Source organism: Urocitellus parryii, chromosome 1 (assembly GCF_045843805.1).
Source record: "Urocitellus parryii isolate mUroPar1 chromosome 1, mUroPar1.hap1, whole genome shotgun sequence".
In the NCBI taxonomy this organism is placed as follows: Eukaryota; Metazoa; Chordata; class Mammalia; order Rodentia; family Sciuridae; genus Urocitellus; species Urocitellus parryii.
The window spans coordinates 280,963,588-280,984,534 of record NC_135531.1 but is presented as its reverse complement, the minus strand read 5'-3'; the positions used below and the strand labels follow the sequence as shown (position 1 = coordinate 280,984,534).

General features: G+C 57.3%; 1 protein-coding gene across 1 annotated transcript in view; it reads right to left on the bottom strand.

Annotated features, from left to right (window-relative positions):
• The window catches only part of Mlph (melanophilin), a 43,892-nt gene that overhangs the window by 22,780 nt on the left and 165 nt on the right, over nt 1-20,947 (bottom strand). Inside the window, exons 2-4 of the mRNA XM_077795269.1 lie at nt 14,215-14,348; nt 945-1,163; nt 699-811 (exon numbers count right to left, since the gene is read on the bottom strand). Of these exons, the coding sequence (XP_077651395.1) occupies nt 699-811; nt 945-1,163; nt 14,215-14,324 (442 nt within the window). The 5' untranslated portion in view covers nt 14,325-14,348. The remainder of the gene's footprint in view (nt 1-698; nt 812-944; nt 1,164-14,214; nt 14,349-20,947) is intronic.

Sequence of the window (20,947 nt, the reverse complement as noted above, 5' to 3'; positions counted from 1 at the left end):
AGCTGCTGGAACCCTCACCTGCCACATGCCCCAGGGGTCTCCCCTTGGTCCTGCAGGGTGCTGAGAGCCCACACCAGGCTTAATGATATACCTAGGCCTCAGGTGACAGGGACAAAGCAAGATCCTCCCTCAAATCCTGCTCAATTTCCACCTTCAGTTCAAGCTCGGGCATCCTTCCCTCCTGCCTCTGTTCTGTTCTCTCTTTCCAATTGCCTCGCGGGGCATGACGGGGTCCTCACGTTCTTAGCTCAAGTTCATCATGGAATAAACACTTGAATTCAAAACACTAAAATAAATGATGGATTACAATAAATTTCTCTGTCTTGGTTTGCATCAGAAGCGTTGGGATGCCCAGGTCTCCAAAACCAGATGTCCAGGGTGGCCAGGCCTGGAAGAGGTGTCACGTTGACACGTTCCTAGACCAGGACGGAGACCTGGCCGTGTGTTCTCAGTGTGGTGTGAAGCTCTGGAAAGAAACACCATTTCACATGGTGGGGAAGTCGACAGCATGTGGGCTTCCCGTGACCAGGGAGGCAGAGGGCTGCAGCTCCGGCTGAAAGCAGCCAGGGTCACCCAGGACGCCAGAGGCAGGAGTCAACGGAAAGGTCAGTGCACACACACTCTCTCTCCCTCTCTCCGTCTAAAGGCCCTAAAACATGAAATCACTCCTGGCGATGGAAAGAGCGCCCTCTCCTTACCTCCGCCCTGCAGCCGCCCGTAGAGGGACCGGATCACTTTGGCACTCCCGAACCGCTTGAAGCGGGCTCTCACGTGTGTGTGGTACCACTCCAGCGAGCCCATCTTCAGGACTCTGCAGGGAGAGGAGCACAGCCCGTGTTACACAGGCACATGCCACTCGCCAGTGGGGCCACCCCCTTCAGCCCACCCAGGGAAAACCCCGGCCCAGAAACCATCAGGCCGCTTGAGCGGAGGCCCCGGCTCACCTGGCCAGGTGGCAAGGGTCGCAGAGCCAGCCCTGCTCCTCCGGGTGGATGTGGCTGCAGCTTTTGCAGGTGAAAAGGCCACAGTCCAGGCACTGCCTTCTGCTGGCCAGGAGCCGGTAGGGCTGCAGGCAGCGGGCGCAGTGGGTGTCCTTCAGATGGGCCGTGTCCGCCAGCAGCTCCCTCTTGGAGCTTTCCTTCTTGATCCTGCCCTTCAACTCCCTTGAGAAAAGATGGAGACAAAAACACATCAGGCGTCTTCTTTTCACAAGAGGCTGAAATGCGTGCGCAGGTGTGTGCACACAAACTCTCCCATGTGCAGGAGAAGGAGACCCAAAGTCAGGCAAAAGTGGCCTCTGGCATCCTTAGCCGCCACAGTGCCAGCCCTGCCCTTACCCTGTCCCTGGGGAGAAGACATGTGATCTTCAGAGAAATGACACTGCATTTAAGCATTTCTGTGGCTTTTACAAATGTACCAGTGCTCGGATGGCAGGGCCACAGAGTCCTGAGGGCAAAGCTAGGTGACATTATCTCAGCGAGAAGTTTTGGGGCTCCTCCGGCAGGGGAGCAGGAATTGAGCGGAGGCCACAGGCATGTTCCTGTGAGCAAAGCGGAAATGGCTTGGCTTGGCGGGTTTCCAGGTGGGACCATCCAGCACCTGGAAGTCCCAGGAAAACTGCATCTTCTAGCCCACCTCCTTGGCTGAGTTTAGATTAGCTTCCTGGTGAACCTGCCAGATTGCACTGGCTGGAAAACACACTCCCCGTCATGAATGCATTCTCTTTGTTCTGGGTTTCAGAGAATGTCTGCCAAACATAATATTTTCAGTTTTAGATGAGGTAAAGTGAATCTGTTCTGAGTGGCAATAATTAGTGAGAGACTGGGTGCCATTGTCCCCTGAGGACTCTGAAGGTCTCAGAATTTTGATGGGGACGGCCCAGTATGTGGCAAAGGTGAAGAGGTGTTCAGAGGCTACTTCTGGCTTGAAGTGGCTTTGGCTGAGGTTCGCAGTCGTCCCCCTCATCCCCAGCTTCAGCTACCCATGGTCCACGAAAAAGAGGGGTGAGTATGGTGTCCTAAGAGAGCGGAGACACACGTTCCCATGACTTTGATTTCAGTGGGTTGTTATAATTATTCCATTTTATTCTAGTTATGACTGTTGATCTCTTACTGTGCTGGCCTGTAGATTAAGTTTCCCCGAAGGTCATGTATGCACACAAGTAAACAGATGTGTACAGGCTCAGTAGTACCCGTGGTTTCAGGCATGCACTGTGTGACCTGAAATTGTCCTCTGAGAGTAAGAAGGGACACTGTGCTGCTCATGGGGATGAAAATGAGACTCTTGTCCTGGTTTTGTAAACCAAGGGGAAAATGTACCAGTAGTTGCAAGACTCTGGGGGGATACCGTCACCTACTGACTGCAGTGCAGATGGAGTTGGGTCGACAGCACCGTCTTCACCTCAGATTGAGGCTCACGAGGCGTCTGGAGCCAGTGGGAAGGCCCAGTCTCCTGCAATTCCATTCCTGCCAAATCCCCACGAAGCTCCCCCTTCCCCAGGCAGGGCTGGCCCAGGCTCCGTCTCAGGGAGTGCTCCCTGCTCCCCATCCCAGCAGAACCAGGGACAAGGACAAGGATCTGCAGGAGGTGAAGTGCTTTTAAACCTCACCCAGGCTCCTGGGGGTGTAGTGGGAACTGGTGTAGTTCAGATGCTGGGTTTGGGGGAAGCCTAATTCTACTCTGCTTCAGGTTCTTGAAAACCTAACTTCCTTCTCAGCAGAGCAGAAAGGGAGGGTGGAGGGGTCCCAGGTGGGGACACCAGGAGACAGCTGTCAACCTCGGGGCACGACTCCCAAGCTGGAGCTTCAGGTGGGGCCAGAGCAACCTCCAGCTGTGCTTACTGCAGCCACCAGGCGGGCCAGGTGTCACCCCACCACAGGGACACCAGCAGGCAGAAGCCCAGCACGCAGCCACAAGTTAAGGTCACCTTTGGGGGTAGAGGACTCCCCAGCATGTGACTTACATCAGACAGAAGAAGACCTGAAGCCCTTCTGCTGGCTGAGCTAAAGAGGGTGAGAGAGGGCAGAGCAGGGAGGAAGCCAGACTGGGAAGGGGGCCACCGGTTGTGCAGGCCGACGAGGGCGGGGAGTGGCCATAGTAGGCGGCAAGGGGTCCCGGGACTCTCTCCTGCAGAAAATGAAATCCAGAGATTCAGAGGAGGGTCCTCAAAGTGTGGTCAGGGACCCCAGGAGGTCCTCAGGTCCTGCAGGAGAGTTCCCGCGGTCAGAGCAGTTTTCATAACAGCCCTAGGACACATCTGCTCTTTCCCCTTCTGTTGCTGGGCGGGACCAGGTGCGAAAGCCGAGGGGACAGAACCACCAGGGCTTCAGCCCTGAGAGAGGCTGGGCGCCCAGGTGGCCGAGCAGAGGCTAACGCACAATACAGGAGAAAGGAGGTTCCCTGGTAGGTTAGGACTCCCTCGGAACGCTGACCCCGCCGACACCCCGTTTGGGTTCTGTGGGACAGCGGGTGGCCCCCTTCCTGACGTGGAGGCTCGCACAGTGGTGTTCAGAGGTGAGAACAGGGTGACGTCTGAATCGTGAGCCCACCTGGAAACTCTCCCCACAGGACACCATGTTCACCCAAATGAACCCCTGAGATGAGCGGCTCTGAAGAGGGTGTCTGACCGGTCCCTCCTCCCAGGGGACACAGTGACCTGCCTCTTCAAGGAGGAGGTCGGCAGCATTCGTTGCAGGGACAGAACCGAAAGTTTCAAATGACAAAGCAGGATTTGGGGAAATGCCATCGTGAACTTGACAGCCTCCCACACCCAGAGGTCTCTACGAGACCAGTGGCCACGTGACACACATGGTCTCCTTTGGGCAGCAGGAAGGGCATCTGCAAGACACCGGGAGTGGCATTTTCTGACGACAGGTCACAACATATGGGTGGAAGGCTCTTTTGTGCAGATGGACCCACGGGTTGATGTAACAGGAGAGGAAAGGGCCGCAGGTCTGTTTCAGAGTCCACATGGAAGCCAAACTAGGAATCTACTAAGCACCAGCTTCTCAGCAGGTAACGCAACCCACAGTCACAACCCTGTGATAAGGCCCGTGAATTTCTCTTTCCAGCCCCGGATGTGGAGGCTAGACTCCAAGGCTGCTGCTCAGAGGACACGTCCCAGAGCACTGAACCAGAGGCCAGAGGAGAGCTGAGCTGTCTTCCACGAGGACAGGCTTTGAAGGGATTTTGGAAAACAGATCGATGCTGCTCTTCTTACTCATCATGCTCTTGCTTTGGAAAAAGAATGGATGCCTTTAAACTGACCAGCTTCAGGTTCTAATATGGTCAGTACTGGTAGGCATGACCTACGGAAACAACACGTTTTCGCATTCTGGATAGTGACTGTGAAAGGATCCTGAGGTCAAAAAGTTTGGGACCCACTGATTTTGCAGTCAAGTTAGCTCTGGCCAGAGAAAATGATGGGGACAGGAGCAGGAGAGAGGAGAGGAGGGTGGGACAGGAGAGAGCAACGCACAGGGGCCGCAGAGCCTGGGCAGCAGGGCCCAGGGAGCAGGACAGGAGCGTGTGGGCCTCAGTCACCCTGGGACACCCACGTCAGAGCTGTGGGTGGTGGTCACAGGAGAGCTGTGGGTGAAGTCCAGGGAGAGCTCTGCTCTCGGGGACGTGTGGAGTCCCTAGGAAACACAGACAGAAATGATGGGAGGAGACTTTCTAAGACAGGCCAGAGCCTTCAGCCAGGAGGGGAGGAGGGGAGGAGGGCCAGACCTCAGGAGGACTGAAGCAATCAGACCTGTGTGTCCTGCTCTGCGGCTCTTGGGATGCAGTCCAGGTGACAGCCAGGTGGCAATGTGCAAGAGTAAGGGGGAGAGGAGCGGGGGTGGGGATCCCCCTCCAGGCACAGCCTGGGATGTGCCCTGCTGTGACCACAGCTACCAGGGCCCTACAGTGGAGGTGAGGGAGGAAGTGGGGTATTGGGTTAGGGTCTCTCGGTCCTTAGATGGAGCTAGCAGGATGGGAGAGGTGCTCAACAGCCAGGGGACGGGCAGAGCTGTTGGGTTGGTCTGAAGAGGCCACAGCCTGTGGGTGCCTGGCTGGAGTCAGGGTCTCAGTGGTGGGTGTCATCTACTGAGACCCCATGCCCATCCAGGACCCTCAGCACAAGAGCTAGCAGACAGCACGTGGTGTTAGGACCCCTCAACCGTGCCATCCTGAGGGCCACAAGACCCTCCCCCGAGGCTAACAGGTGGCCTAGCCAAGCCAAAGGAGGGGGCCTGGGTGCAGACAGAAGCAGAGGCCAGGTAAGCGCTGGAGTCAGGTGATCAGAAGCCATGAGTTTCTGCTTCCTTCCCCCGGGGAGACTCACGAGTAAGTAAGGAAACAGAAGAACTGCGTCTCCTCCACACCCTGTAGAGCGTGAGCGAGTTCCCGGCCAAGCTGCAGCAGCAGCGACCACCCGAAGGACACATGGACATGCTCCTGACCAGAAAAGGAGCAGGGCGCTCACACAGGAGGACAGCTAGATGCACCTGGACCGGCACTCACACAGGAGGACAGCTAGATGCACCTGGACCGTCACTCACACAGGAGGACAGCTAGATGCACCTGGACGACACAGCCCCTCTGTGTGAGGGCAGAGACCTCCTGCTGGCAGGAGCAGGCGGAGCAGCCCACCTCCCAGGGCAAAGGGCAGGAGGTGGCTTCTTCTCTGTAGGCTGGGAGGCAGCAGCCTTGGTGGGGGCTTCATTTCCCGCTGCTGTTGCATAAAATTTATACAAATGTCCTGTCTTGAAACAACACACATTTATTCTTGTAGTTCTGGAGGGCCTAAGCCCCACGCGGAGACTTCTCTGAGCTGAAAGGAAGGTATCCTGGGGACCCTAGGTGACAATCAGACCCTGGCCTGCCAACTTCCACAGGGCATCCCTGGCTCACAGCCCTTCCTCTATCCCCAAAGCCAGAGGTGGGCTGAGTCTTCACACAGCAAATCTCACTGATCCTCCTCTCCTCTCCCTTTCACTTTGATGACACTGGGCCCACCCAGGAAATCCAGGACAGTCTCCACGTCCCGCTCAGCTGATCAGCATCCTTAACTGCACCTGTGAGCTCCGTTCCTTCTGCAGAGGGCCCGACACCTCCCAGATTCCAGGCATGAGGACGTGGGCATCTTCTGGAGGTGGTGGTTTCCAGTCCCGGGAGCACCCTGGAGCCCTGGGAGGAGTGTGGAGCTGAGGTCTCCCCGCTAGGTGAGCAGAGCAGGGTCTCACACAAATGCACACTCCATGCCACTCCTGAGGAAATGACTGGAGAGTGAGTCCCCAGGAGGCCCTTCGTTGCTGACCGCAGCACCACGGAGGAGGGCTGACCAGGCTAGAGGGAGCACCCACAGAAGAGCGAGTGCGTGGACAAGCGTCAGAGCCGACATGAGCCAGACCTGGAGGCCCTGCAGAGGGGAGGTCGAGATGGCGATAAGGACATACAAAGGAAGTCGCGGTGGCCTGTGAGCGGTGGGCTGCAGAGCCCCTCCCAGCATCTTGTCCGTGATCTCAGACGGGAGCTGCCATCCCCGCCCGCCCGTGCTGGCAGCTGATTTCCTGCCTGGCCCTGTGCTTTGTAGCCCTGGGAGTGGCCTGTCTGCGGTGACAAGTGGCCCAGCTAAGGTCGACTTCAAATTTCTCCTCCTTCTTCTTCTTTTTAAATGAGCCGCAGTGTGCCCCAGGTCTCACACTGAGAGGGCTTTCACAGATTATCTTCAGAATTTCCATCTGTTTGTGGAGATTGAAAATCCACGTCGCCACCTGTTTGTCTTTCTGGGATGGTGAGCAGGCCTGATGTTTGATTTGTGGGCTGTGCCCTTTCAAACAGGGTGTTCTGTTTAGGTACAGTCCTACCCCAGGGCATGAGTCACCTCGTCACTCTGCCTGGTTTTAGGAACATCCAGTAATTTCTACCAAAACTACAGCTGGGTGGCCACCCCAACAACGAGGAGGCAGCAAGAGAGGGGACTTTAAATTGGCACCACGTGGGCAGGCCTGGCCCAGTGTGCGACTCTCCAGCAGTGTCCAAGCTGGGCTTCCCTGCTTTCTGCCCAGTGCCGGCTCCTTCGGGTCCAGGACAGGGGATCGAGGCGTCCTGGGCACTTCCCCAGAGCCGTGGATCAGCAAGCTGGGCGCTCCCTCCCAGAAGTTTACTCTGGCGTACTTTGTGACAATACTCCAAAGTCATGACACATGATGGTGACCTCTGCTGCACTGAAAACCTCCGCAACACCCAAGCCACAGGAACGGTCGCAGCCCGCCAGGAAGATGGGAGGTTTCCAAAGCCATCCTGTGCAACGAGCCCAGAGGGAGAGGGGGACAGAGGAACCTCAATGCCACGCCACGCCACGGACCAGCAGCAAGCTCCAGACTGCAGGGTTCCACAGCCGCTTCCTCCACAGCGGGAAGATTTAAAGACGGAAAGAGGCTTGAAAGATTCTGCGGTGGACAGGAGCCTGGCGAGGGGAGGAGTTCCAAGGCAGAGTGGGCATTCTGCACAGAGGAGCCACTAGTTTAGGTGTAATAAAATTTTTGTAGGAAAAAAAGGTGAGAATAAGAATACAAAATGGCACACAGCCAGACGTGCCCGCCCCGAGGTCCCATCCCTGGGTATCTTCACCACCGGGAGCCTGCCTCCCCTGCTCCCTCGTCTGTCTCTGGGGAGGACGGCAGTAGCCGTGTTAGGGGCTATTTGGGAATTAAATGAGATAGCACAGATGAAGCCCAAAGTGGTCATTGTTGTGTGGATTCAAAGGCAGCCACTGAGCCTGTCTGTGGCCAGGAACTGTGGCAGGTGCTGGTAACAAAGCAGTGGAACATGGAGCAGGAGAAGAGGGGGAGAACTGCTCTCCGGGGAGCTTGACCACAGCCACCAGGCAGAGCTGGAGAAGGAGGGCCTTGGTGGAGAAGATGCGCTGGCCCAGGGCTGAGCAGGCATCTGTCTGCTGGGTCTGTTCAGAGGCGAGGTCTCGGCTGGTGGGACTGGGGGACCATTGGCCATACCGCACAGTCTGGCCACCCTGGTAGGCACACATGGCTGCTTAAGTTTAAATTAAAGAAAATTAAAACTTTGGCTGCTCGGTTGCCTTAGCCACACTTAAGGTGCTCTGTCACCCTGGGTGTTGCCTCACCAGGAAGGGCGGACACAGCTGCCCCTCTGCAGGTCTGGGCCATCGAGACCTGAGGCTGTAGCTGGGGAAGCACTTCCTGAGCACGGCAGCATGCCCGAGGCCCTGGGTGCCACCCCAGCACTGCTAAGGACAGACAGAAACAGAAACCGAAGACCGACCCAGGGCTGGAGGAGGTGACTGGGCTGGGGCGGTGCACCCAGAGCAGAGAAGGGGGTGAGGCCAGGGCCTGGACCCTGGGAGAGAGAATATCTAAGGAGCTGAGGACCCACAAGGGAGACCCTGGGGGGCTGGAATCCAACACGCAGCTGAGGAGACTCGCCGCAGAGAGGGCTCGGGAGGCTGAGCCTGATATCTCAAGATTTTAAAATGTGGCTTTTAAAAATACAAAGAGAAGAAGCCCCATTGTCATAACCCCCTTCCTCCTCACACGCCTGGGAACTGTCCGTGCCACTGTCTTCTACAACGACAGCATTTCCACGGCTGCCCCCAGATCCACTCTTGCTCCCCGGCCTCGTTGAGCTTGGTACTCATCGGGGCCACAGGTCTCCCTCCACCTGCCTGAGTCTCTCCTGGGGGACTCTCGCGGAGGACTTGCGGCACACTTTTGAGGAGCTGAATTCTTACTTTACTTTCAATTAGTTCAAACAGCCACACGGGGCTAAGGGTTCTTGTCACGGAAGGTGTGGCCTTCGGGATATTAATATGGTGGCTTGACTGGGCTCTCTGTTTCTGTTTGTCTCTTTACTAAGAGGAGGTGTCAGGGCAAGGCTAGGGGACACTCTGGGAGGAGATTGAAGAGGAGGAAGAGCCACTGTGGTGAGCAGGAGTGGGGCTGGCCAGGGCACAGATCAGGAGCCCGTGCAGCACGGGGGCAGTGAGACCGGAGACCTGCAGGCTGCAAGGCTGGGACGCGCCCCTCCAACTGAGGGCCTTGTGTAGGGCAGTGGTCAGTCAGAGAAGTCCTGGCTGGAAGGGCGGCTGCCCGAGCCACAGCCAGAGCACCTGCAGTGGCCATGAGCCCAGGGAGAGAGCCTCGAGGACCAGGGGCCATGGGAAGGCTGCCAATGGGCTGGGACACAGTGCAGCCAGGGGGTCTGCCAGTCGTGGTGAGGACAGAGTTGACTAAGCAGGGTGTGGGGGGCTGGGAGGAGGGCAGTCAGAGACCCCTTGGGATGCAGTGGGACGATATGAATCAGCAGAGGGGCAGATCTGAGGAGCCCGGGAATGGGTGACCTCAAGGAGCAGGGTCAGGATGGAGGTCTTGGAGCGTGCCATGCATGTGCTCTCCCAGGGTACCCTGGGGTGGGCTGGCCCTTGACCCACCGCTCTCTGTACTGGTCCCAGGGTGGGCTGGGCAGCTAGGAGGCAATGTGGGAAGAGACCAGGGTCTCTTCCCACATTGAAGCTTTTGGGGAGGGACTGGGATGGTGGGGACAAAGGGTGTGGGTGCATTCTCCCTTCTCAGTGGAGCCCTGCTTCTTGGGGAATCTGTGATGAGTCGGATGACACTGGGATATAAGTACCTGTGTGGTTCAGCACAGTCCCTGTGGAGGGTCCCTTCACCCTGAAAGAGGACCTGTTACACCAAAGCTCTGCCCAGAGGCAAGGGCCGCATGGCACTGTGGCAGCCAGTGTGGGCAGGAATGGGGCCTCTCCTGACTCCACAAAGTGTCCCCTCTGCAGAGCTGGCTGGACTCTTAGGGGACACAGTCCTGCAGAGGGCAGGCCCCGTCCTTGGCCCTGTACTCTGGTCCTCCATGGGGAGGCTGCACCTAAAACCCTCTCACCTTCATGCTGTCCCCAGGGCATCCTGTGACATGAGACCCGAACTAAATGCAAAAAAGGAGAAAGACTAAAGAGTCGTTTTCCAACAGCGCAGAGTCCCCTTTCCAAGGAGTATTTCTGGCGCCCGCTCCAGAAGTGGGTGTGGCCTGCTCCCGAAGTGGGTGTGGCCTGCTCCAGAAGTGGGTGTGGCCTGCTCCAGAAGTGGGTGTGGCCTACCACCAGCCTTCCTGGTGTCCTCCACCTGGCTCTCCTCCCTGCCATTGTCATCACCATGGTCAAGCCCGCTCCCCAGGGCTGGGTCTTTGGATGCAGCTGGTCCCTCCCCTGGGTGAACTGGGGACATTTCCTGGTTTGCAGGAGAGCACAGGCTGAGACTGTCAGAGAGAGGAGCTGCCCCTCTGAACTGGGTCTCTTCCCCCCACCCCACTGGAGCCTTCTCCCCAGGTGAGCCACAGGTGCCAGTCAGCACATTCGGCAGGAGGCCCGGGACTGGAGGGCCAGGAGAGGGGGCAAAGTTGATTCTGCCCTCAATCATTCTCCTGATGCCAGTGGCCTGAACATCCCAGCTTTGTACCTCTGAGATCATTCTGAGTCTTTGGCCCACAGTCCGGTGTGCTGGAGGGGAGCAGGAATACTGGGGCACCCAGTGCAGCAAGCAGGGCTCCCAGGTCCCCAGTCACTTAGGACGGCACCTGCCTGGGTCTGCTCTGAAGCAAGATGGCCGCCCCTGCCGGCTGCAGGCAGAGCTCTTCCCAGGGCTCAGCCAGCAGCACCCACCACCCAGGAGCTACAGCCCAGAGAATCCCTGCCTGTCCTGCAGAAGAAGGCTGCCCAGTTGCCCGGGTGGCCACAAGACTGGCTGTGCATGGGTTGCCAGGAGAGCACTGCCAGACTGGCCTTCCACTCCTGGGCGTGACCTCTGCCTGCTGGTGGCCACAGGTCCTCCCTGGGGGCTTTACTGGGGAATGGGTCAAACAGTCTGGAGAGAGCACAGGCCTCACCAAGGGGATAGGATGCTGGGTACCAGGTCTCACAGCCACAAGGCCTTGGCTCCTCTGGCACATTAGGGATCTGGACGAGCTCATTTGTCACTGGCTTTGACAGAGGAGATCATCAAAGGTGCGCTGCCCGACACCATGGGGACAGGTGTGGGCATCACTGCCAGAGCGCACCCGACACCCATCCCTGCAGCTGGACACTCACATGAAGGGGAGGGAGGGACACTGAGCAGCCACCTGACTTATCTCTGCTCATTTTGGAAATATGAAAATCAACATTTTTTCCTGGTTGATTGCTTTTGAATTGGTCTGGCAAAGGGGCTTCTTGGCATACTGACTCCCTGGCAGACTGTCCCTGGGCCCTCACAGTGAGTCTCTATGCATGTCACAGCCTTTAGGCTCTTTCCCAGAGGCAGATGGTTTGTTGTGCGACCAAATCGATGTCACAACTTTCTACCATCTTTGTTCTGCCAACAGCCATGGCAGGTTCTTTGGGCAGGTCCAGGAGTTCATTGTCCCTTCTAGAGAATGTCAAATACATCAAAAGCTCAGCTGGACATTTCCTGAGTGGCTAAGTTTCTTCCTGCCACTTACTCCAGGTCCTCTGAGGACCGGGGTCCTCACTCAGTCCTCTGTGATTCAGAGATGAAGGAATCAGGAACCGGGGAGCACGGCAGAGGCCCCAGGGGAACCCGGGGAAGAGCCACAGAGCATGGGGCACCTGGCAGAGGGACATGGATGACAGTGTTGAGCCCGGTGAGGTGGCAGGTTAACACTGGTGACAGATTGCGGGGAGGGGCTTGTTATTTTAAAATGATCTTCAGTTTCATTAGAGACTTGTGCAGCTCTAGCCAGCTGGTCTGCAGACCCAGCTTGGGTGGTGAGAAGCCAGTCTTGCTCCTGCGGGTTTCAAGGGTGCCCTGTCCGAGTGTCAGCATGACCCAGGCTGTGCAGAACTGAAGCCACATGGTCTGACTCGGTGGTGCCCATCTGCCCGCCTTGTGAACATGGTTCTGGGCCTGCCACTCCTGGGGTCAGCTGGAAAGTGTCAGGGGGCTTCTCAGGAGCAGAGGCTGCTCTACTTTTGTGGCATACTGGAGACAAAACCGAGAGGAAGAAACGCGGGCCGTCCACACCACACCCTCCACGGCTGGTGTGATTCTCACCCACCAAGGGTGTCACCCGCTGGGTCTGGATCTGAATGGCAAGGGCCGTGGGAGCTTCAGTGTTCTTGACCTTGAGGCTGACCTTCCCTATGTGGCCTCCCTGCACACTTACACTCTAACACGAGCTCTGTGGTGTGATAGCATTTGGGGTGGCTGACAAGCCCATTCCCTAATCACATGGCCTCCAGAAGACAGCAGAGTCAGCCAACTGCACTGCCCTGACCTGCTCATTCTGAGCCAATGGCAAAGAGACCCGTCTGCGGCTGACCCAGCAAGAGACAGGTCCTCAGGCCCCTTCCCTGGGAGCACCGGCAGGTTACCTGGGTGTCTCTTCTCTGCAGTGTGAAATGACCAGTGGAGCATGGAATCAGGAAAGACCGATGTCAGACAGAGCATCCTGCATGCGAGAGTGTGGGATTTCTGCAAAACCACTTTGCATAACCCCCCACTGAAGGAGGGGAGGGCCTCACCAGGGTCCCTGGGGACACAGTGCCTGCCTGGGACTCCTCTGGTTCCCTCCTTCTGCTCCCTGGAGAGCGAGGATCCCCTTCCCCTGCATTCTACCAGCTGCCATTTAAAATAAGGGCCAACAAGAGCCAGGCCTGTGCTCAGATGGGGTAAGAGCCATCCCCTGGGAAGGCGGCTCCTCCCATGAGGAAAGGCCAGGGTGTCCGTGGGCGGAGATGACATTCAGCCCTCCCTTTGGCACAGCCTGGAGACTGAGGCAGAGAGCCAGTGCTCCGGTTAAAAAATCCAGAGGACATTTGAGCTTTCGATAGACCAAATAGAAAAGACAGGAAGGGCTTCGGACTGTGGGCAGTGGGCCAGCAGAGGCTGGTGGGAGGAGGCAAAAGGGCAGGCCCCCAAGACCCAGTTCTGCCCTTGGAGAGAGGGCAGGACCTGCAGCTCTGGGTCTCTTGGCTGTTGGAGGAGTGGGGTCAGGCCTGCAGCGCCCCAGGCTTGGGCTGGCCCGTGGCTGCACAGCAGGATGGGCCCTCCCCAGAGGCCAGCCCTGGGAGCTGGACAACTATGCAAACCCAGAGAGGACAAGCAGCAGGATCACTCTGAGGGGCGGCACTGACCAGGTCCCTCCCCATAGAGGCCTGCGTGGGTGGGGCTAAGCTCTGCTGTCTTCCTTTGGTGATTCTGGACCAGATTCCCCTCCTGGCAGCTCCTTCCCAGTCTGTCTCTTAGCCTTGTGCTCAAGTCAAGTGCCCTGGCCTCACTCCCCCTGAATCCCTCCCTCCTGGTGGCTTCCTGCAGCACCCCTCCCCCACCCCAGCTTTCAGTACTGAAGTAGGTTGAGCAATGGCCCCCACCACAGCATCCACATCTGCATCCCCAGAAGCTGCAGATGCCATTCTGCAGGTGTGATTAACTTAAGGCTCTTGAGATGTGAAGATTTTCTTGGATGTCTGCATGGGAATCCCTAAATGGGAATCACATATGTCCTTAGAGGAGAGAGGGAGGAGAGAGGGAGGGCAGGTGGGGAGGGAGAGAGAGAGAGAGAAAGGAGAGAAAGAGGGGAGGGAGAGAATAGTGGAGGTGGGGGGGCATGCCATGCTGGAGGACTTGGAGAGGAGGAAGGGCAGCCGGTCAAGGAATCCAGGCCCTTCCAGACCCTGGAACAGGCTGGGAAGTGGCTTTTCAGACAGAACCACTTCTGTGGACATCCTGCTTTTAGGCTTCTGACCTCCAGAAAATACTGAGTCCTTCCTTGGCAGCCCCAGGGAGCGACGGCGCCATCTGCATGGCAGAGCGCTCCAGCTCCCCAGGGTGTGCGCCCAGTGGCCCGCCCACTCCTCCACTTGGTACCGGTAGGCACCTGACTCCAGCTTGTCTGAAAGCACTTCCTGGTTTTCCAGAACCTGCTTCATCTGTGCCCTCCCAGCTGAGTCGGCCTCAGCTCCGTGCCCTCAGGGAAGCCCGCACAACCTGGGAGCTGCCCTGGTCTCCTCCCGAGGAGACCCAAAAGCCAGATGCCCTCATCGTAATGACGAGGATCCTGAGGCCCCAGAGTACAGCCACTTCCCACATCACAGCTTCCTGTGCAATGCCACCCACCCAGGAGTGGCCAGGTGACAGCACTCAGGGACGTCCGAGGACCAGGGCTCGTGGCCCAGACACCGACACTCACTCTAGTCTCTCTTCTTCTCTCCTCCGGAGGTCGAAGTCCCGCTGCACCACCTCCCAGATGTGCTCCGCCTCTTCATCCGTGAGCTTGGAAAGGTCCAGCTTTCGCCCCATCTCTGCCTCTGGTCTGAGTCACACCTGGAATGTCACAGGGTCACAACTGGTCAGCCCCAGGAAGCCTACAGATGCCACCCGAGTCCTACAGTAAGAGGAGGGACAGCAACGATTCCTCCGAGTGTCTCGCAGTTTCCTGCCTGGAAATTGGTGTCATCTAATAAATCCTGCACAGTTCACCAAATCTAAATGAGTCCCTGTTTACAGTTTCCACACGGGACACATGCAGGGCCACTGATATTCTCTTCCCACAGGGAGACAACGTCATGCTTCTCCATCCTGGGGCGCGGCTCCCTTGCTGGGTGAGGGCTTTGCAATGCGGCCCCCCAGGCTTCCCAGGGAGAGGGTCCCTTCTCCACATCCTCCCAGGCTCTGGGGGTGGGGGCTGGGGGTTGATGGCCAGGCAGGAAGCGTAAGGAGACACACATCATCTGTGAGGGTCGCTGTCCTCTGACGTGGGGGGTTCTATGGCTGAATTAGAGGTTGCTTAGACTGTGAGCCCTGGACCCCATCAGTCCATCCTCGTCTGGATGGACTGACTGGGTGGTAGCTGTGGGTGTGGCTGGAGGAGGAGGGTCTGTGGGGGATGCCCTGCAAGTGGGCACCTTCCCTGCAGCCCGTCCCCTCTCTGTGGACACCTTCCCTGCAGCCCGTCCCCTCTCTGTGGGCACCTTCCCTGCAGCCCGTCCCCTCTCTGTGGGCACCTTCCCTGAAGCCCGTCCCCTCTCTGTGGACACCTTCCCTGAAGCCCGTCCCCTCTCTGTGGGCACCTTCCCTGCAGCCCGTCCCCTCTCTGTGGACACCTTCCCTGAAGCCCGTCCCCTCTCTGTGGGCACCTTCCCTGAAGCCCGTCCCCTCTCTGTGGGCACCTTCCCTGCAGCCCGTCCCCTCTCTCTTTCCTGACTGAGCTGAGCAGCTTCCCCCCACAGGGCCCTTCTGCCAGGACGTGCTGCCCCGCCTCAGGCCCAGAGCAGTGGGGTCGCTGTCTGAGGTCCCAACTGTCCCAATGCACTCTCCCTCCTCTAAGTTATTCTAGTCAGTGTTTTGATCCCAGTGACAAAGCTGATAAAAGCTTGTTCCCCAATGTTTGTCACTTGGTAGGGAGGTTCCTGGGGTCACCCAGCATGATGCCCGCATGAGGGCATTGTGCTGGAGTTGGGGACATTGACAGGCACTCTGTGGTGAGGCAGAAGTGGCTCAGGTAAGGGAGAGGCAGACACCTGGGCAGGTGGCCAGGGCAGCCAGCGTTGCCTGCTGACAGAGGTCAGCTGAGGGAGGCTGCCCCACAGGAACTCCGGCCCTGGTGTACGTGAGGATGACCTACACGTACCCAAGGCCAACTGCTGTCCTCAGGGGCCTGATAACCCAGTCCCCCTCACTGTGCTGGGGCTCTGTGTCTAGATGACCCACAAACTGGAAAGTCAAACTTGAGACTTTGAAATTTGCCACACCTGATCCCCATCAATGTCAAAAAGACACAGAAAAGAAAATACAAATGTCAGAAACCAAGATAAGCAGAACATTAGAAACTCGTTTGCAATTCAAAGTGTGGTCAGCAGCCTGCAGCATGCCCTGGGAGCGTGTTAGGAATGCAGGTTTCCAGGCCCACCCAGCCAGACTGGCTCAGAGTCTGTATTTTGACAAGGTCCCTGGGCAGTTTGCACAATTGAGCTGGCCAGTGCTGCTGGTCCTCAGGCCCCTCCGGGTGGCAAAGCTCCAGGGGAGACCCACACACTCAAGCCACAGAGGAACTTGGTCTGTGGACTCAGGGGTGGGCCATGGGCACAGGGCAGGCCAGGGGTGGCCGTGGTGGTGGCTGAGCAGAGGACAGTGCTCTTGCTGGCTTTTCAGACCGCACTGCTACTGGGTATCACACTGGAGGCCTCACGGTGGAGGGGGGACCCTCCTGGGGACACTGCAAAGCTCCTCCCACTCCCCTACAGAGGCTTCCCAGCCCTCTCCACTCCTGCCCTGTCCCCTGCCCCATGCACCCTGTCTCTCCCTTTCTTTATCCCTCCTAACCTGGTGCCAGACAAGTTACTGTTAAACTCGGTGGGGACAGTGTCTGTCTGTGCTGGGCACACAGTGGGTGCTTTCCATGCCCCCAGCACAGAACTCCGCTGCAGACCTGCAGGGGAACCCTGTGACCTGAGGTCCTGCTGTGACAATCAGACCAACTGGGCTCCAGGCACTGGGAGTCCCAGGGAAGACCACATTAGGATGACCCCAAAGGCCTGTGGTGGATGACCAGAGGCCAGAAACCCAGCATGTGACTCAGCAGGCCTTTCTTGAGGACATCAAAGAAGGCGCGTAGTCAGTGCCCTTCCAGTGGGAGCTGGGGACCCACAGAGACCAGCTCTTGCTTTGAATCTCTCCCAGCGTCCGGCTCCAGCACCACCGCGCGTGCCAAACGTTCTGAGAAAACCTTAAAAGCATTTGCCTCGCCCCAGAAATGTACTTGGATTTGGTCACACGAGAGGTCAATCATGAAAAGCGACATTGTCTAGCATATATTATTTAAAATGAGAATTTTCAGAGGTCCATGGCTGCCAACCAAAATATTTTAGAAAAAAAAAATGTGTCTTAAAACTGGTGGAAAATAATTTCTTAAAATTGTTGCCACCACACCACAAGGTTTCTAAGCTCCATGCCGACGGTGAGAAACGCACCGTGGTCGGGAGCCAACTGCACATTGCCAGTGGAACTCAGATTCTAGACAGGAAAGTGCACAGTGGAGAGCCAGCATTCCTGATGCTCCCAGAACACATGGTGTCTGGCTTCCAGAAGTGAACAAACAGTTCTTATCTGATGCATGACTGGGGCTTATTCATTTTGGGGAAAAAAAAAGTATCATAAGGAGAGCATTCATTGAAATTCTATTTTCAGAACGGATGAGCAGCGTGACCCTCAGATGAGGAGTCCTTATTCTCTCTCCTCCTAAAGTAGAAGTCAAAATTCCAGGCCTTGATATAAGAAGCTTATGTCCTTAGGTGTGAGGAAGAAAAGAAAAGAAAAAACAAACCAGAAAGTGCATGTTTCTTGTCCTGCAAACTTGCCTTTTTCAGAGGGAGGCCAAGGTCACAGCTCCTCAGAACTGACCCCCAGGGCTGCCCACTGCACACTGAGGAGGTCCGTCCTCTCTGTCCCCGTGGAGCCTGTTTCTTCTCCTCTGATGCCTGTTCCTCATAGGATGACCCCAAAGGCCTGTTCTGGATGACCAGAGGCCAGAAACCCAGCCTATGACCTCAGCAAGTCTTTCTTGAGGACTGAAACCTATTTCTCAGCCAAATAACAAAGACCCATGAAGCCAGGAACTGCGTCAGAGGGGTCAGGGAGCCTGCGGGCTAGGGAGGGACTGGACACCTGTGTTGAGTGGTCCCTGCCAGAATGGGGCAGGGGAAGGGTCCAGGCTGGCGCTAGGACATCAGAGTTGGCCTAGAGCAAGGCTGGGGGCGGCATCATGTTGGGACGTGGGTGTGAACCAGCGTGGCGTGGGGGGCAACAGCCTCTATGGCTGGTGGCAAAGCATGTCCTGGAGGCTCCAGCAGGGGGGCTGAGTTCAAGGACACATACACACTGTGCTGTTTAAATCAAACCTGTCGATTTCCATTCAGAATTTGAAAAGTACGAACCCCACACGGCTAAGCCAAGAGCAGTGTGTTGGCGCCTCTCAGGCAGGGAGTCCCCTGGAGAGTTCTGCTCCAGTGCTGATTCTTAGCTCCGGCCTCGTGCCCTCGTGAGGGGAGGTGCAGGCCGGGAGGCCAGGGAGCCTCTGCAAACTTGTCTGATGGCTGTGCCTGCTCCAGGGGCCCTGCTGGTTCAAGCACAGTTCCCGGACAGAGAGCGGTTGAGAGCCAGTGCTCCCAGCAGAAGTCCTCCCCTTGATGAACTGGGGCCATGCAGCAGCTGGACACTTTAAAAAGTCAATCTCTAGAGAGCAACCTAAAATCAGGTGGACAAGAGGTTCGACCGTAGCATTTAAAATGCACAACCAAGTTGGTGGCATCTGGGGGACGTATTGCTAGCCCCCTCTGCCTGTCCCAGGCCAGCTCAGGTTGAGGTCACTGGAGTGTGGTAGGGGCATCCCCCACCCCCACGGTCAGGCTTACCACAGCCTTCAGCAGGTCCGGCTCCCCTGTGGCCCCGAGGCCTGGGTCTGTATCCGGCACCTGTCCACCCACAACTGTCAAGGGGCACAGGCGGCCAGGGAGGTGCTAGGCCTGTGTGGTGCAGAGCTGCTCTGAGCTGCCCTGCAGGGAGGGCTGATGGGCGTGTGCTGGCGCAGCGGGGACGCCGCCAGGCTGTTTTGTTCCGCTTCTGTGCAGATAACCCCTAGTCACGAGGTTCCTGAACCAAGACACTTTCAATGTGTGTGTGCTGCACTGCTCAGAGTTCACCCTATTTCAAATCTTGGAGACGTCCGTCTTCTCCAATGGTTTAGTGGTCAGAGTGGAGAAGAGGGAGGTGACCTGGGGACAGACCAGCAGGAAGGAGAGAGCGGAGCTGGAACGCACAGACTCGACTGAGACCACTGAATGTCAAGGGCTTGTCATGTCCATCCACTAAAGGCTGCAATTCATATTTTGGTCGAATCGAAGGGAAATCTCTAATGGTGTTTCTCCTAGCAAAGACCTGGCTTAGTCAAGTCTGGGTCTGGCCGCCTCCAGGAACTGGAAGGACACTGACTTTGAGTGGGCACCCACCCAAGCAAACAGAAACTAGAAAGTCAAAGTCCCTCATTAAATGCCGGGCTAACAATGGCAGGGCATTTGCCAGCCGGTGGCAAGGTGTACGGTGTGGCGTGTTCTTGCTCACACAGGTGTGGGCAGAGGTGCCATCTGTGGTGCCCTCTGCCTTCAGCCTTGGTAGCTCTCCCAAATGATGTCCTCACAGCTGGCCTCTGTGGTCACTTCTGTGGGCAGGGCCTGATGCTCACTGCTAGAATGAAAGCCCAGCCTTCCTCAGCAGCAAAACAAGTGCGTGTCTACCCAGAGGGCTGCTCCCTGCCCTGCAGGGCACCAGGCACCAACTCGAGGCTCTGGAATGGCTCATGCAGGTGGCTGTCCTGCAGCTCAGCTGCCCGCCCACCCTGTCCATTCTCTCTGTTCCCCAGCTCTCTGAGAGTTTCTCACTTGTCCACAGACACCTCTAAAGCCTTCGCTCCCATCTCTGCAGCGAGTCCAGACCCAGGGACAGCTGCAGAGAGTTGGCAGCTGGTTCTGGTCCTGCTCAGGCAGCCTTCCCTGCCACTGGGGACAGATTCCTTCTCCTTCCAGGGTCTCAGTTTTCCCAACTGTTCTGTGGACAATGGTCAGGCTCCATGACCTCTCTGGCCCTCTAGCCCAGTGTGCTGCTAGGATGTCAAAATTAAGAGAAATCATGATGGGGTGGGGGCAGCAGGTGGGTAGGTGGGCTCTTCTTCAGAAGTCAGCCATCCCTGAAGGCTCCCCAGCCTCCCAGACCAGGGCACATCTGGGCCACCCCTGCATCATCCTTGAAGGGCACCAAGGTCACTTTTCCCATTAGCCTACAGCTCCTGGACCTCTTCACTACCCCCACCCCACTAGGCACACACTTGGCTGCTTTTAAGTTTTCAGTGACTAAGGCCTTAATACAGCCATGGACTCCCTGTGGGTGTGCCTGGCACTGTCCCCAGGTCCTGAGGGGCACCTTCCATTGTCGCATTGTTTGGATGGACACCGAGGCTGGGCGAGGTTGGAATTAGCCACATATGCCTCCTGGGTAGGTCCCGGGGAGCCTGGAGCCATGGGCAGGGTCAGGGCTCTTGTCTAGGACAGGCTTGGCCTTGCTGAGGTCCCATGACCCCATGGAGGGATGGGCACCCCGGCAGCGATGGGCCCTCAGAACTGAGAGGCCAGCATGACTGCCCAGCTGCCTGTGGCCCGCAGCTCTGGGCGGTGCCAGCCTCTGCACCTGCTGTGCCAGTGGGGGTCTTGACCCCCATTACCATTCCAGCCCCTCAGAAGGAAATCTGTGAGCCAGCTAACAATCACTCCACAAGAGACACAGGGCGGGCAGAGGGCCCAGGTGTCAGGAGCAGTGAGGGGGGTTCTGTCTTCACTTCAGGTCCGCAGAAATGGTGCCAGTGAAACCTCTGGGGTCTGTGAGATTCTGATCCCGAGGGTCTTGGGGCCAGTGGGGACAGTGCCCGCAGTGCTCACTGCCCACAGATCCTCTTCATCTCTCCACAACGAGGGGTAAGAGGGGCCAGGGAGCCTGTCAGCCAGCAAAAGATGATTCCATAATCCTGTGGCTCTCAGAGTCCAGAAGAGGGCCAGGAGGCCTCCTCCCATGCAGGGTCCTTGGCCTCCCTTCCCCAAACTGAGCTGGGCAGCCCCAAAGGAAGTCTGTCCCCAGATGGCCCTGGACCTTGGGTGACCAGCTTGAGTCTCTTGGGGGACAGCAGCTGCACTGCACTGTAAGGGTTAAAACCAACTGTTTTTTCTCCCGAAAATGGGCTTCCCCAGAGATTCAGGTCAGTCTGAGCAAGGAATCCCGGAGAAGCCTGGGGTGTGGGTTCCCTGGCTGGGCTGGCACTCCTCATCGGTTTGGACCAGGGCCTGGAGGGAAGTGGTGGGGTGCATTCACGCTGTGGAGCTGCA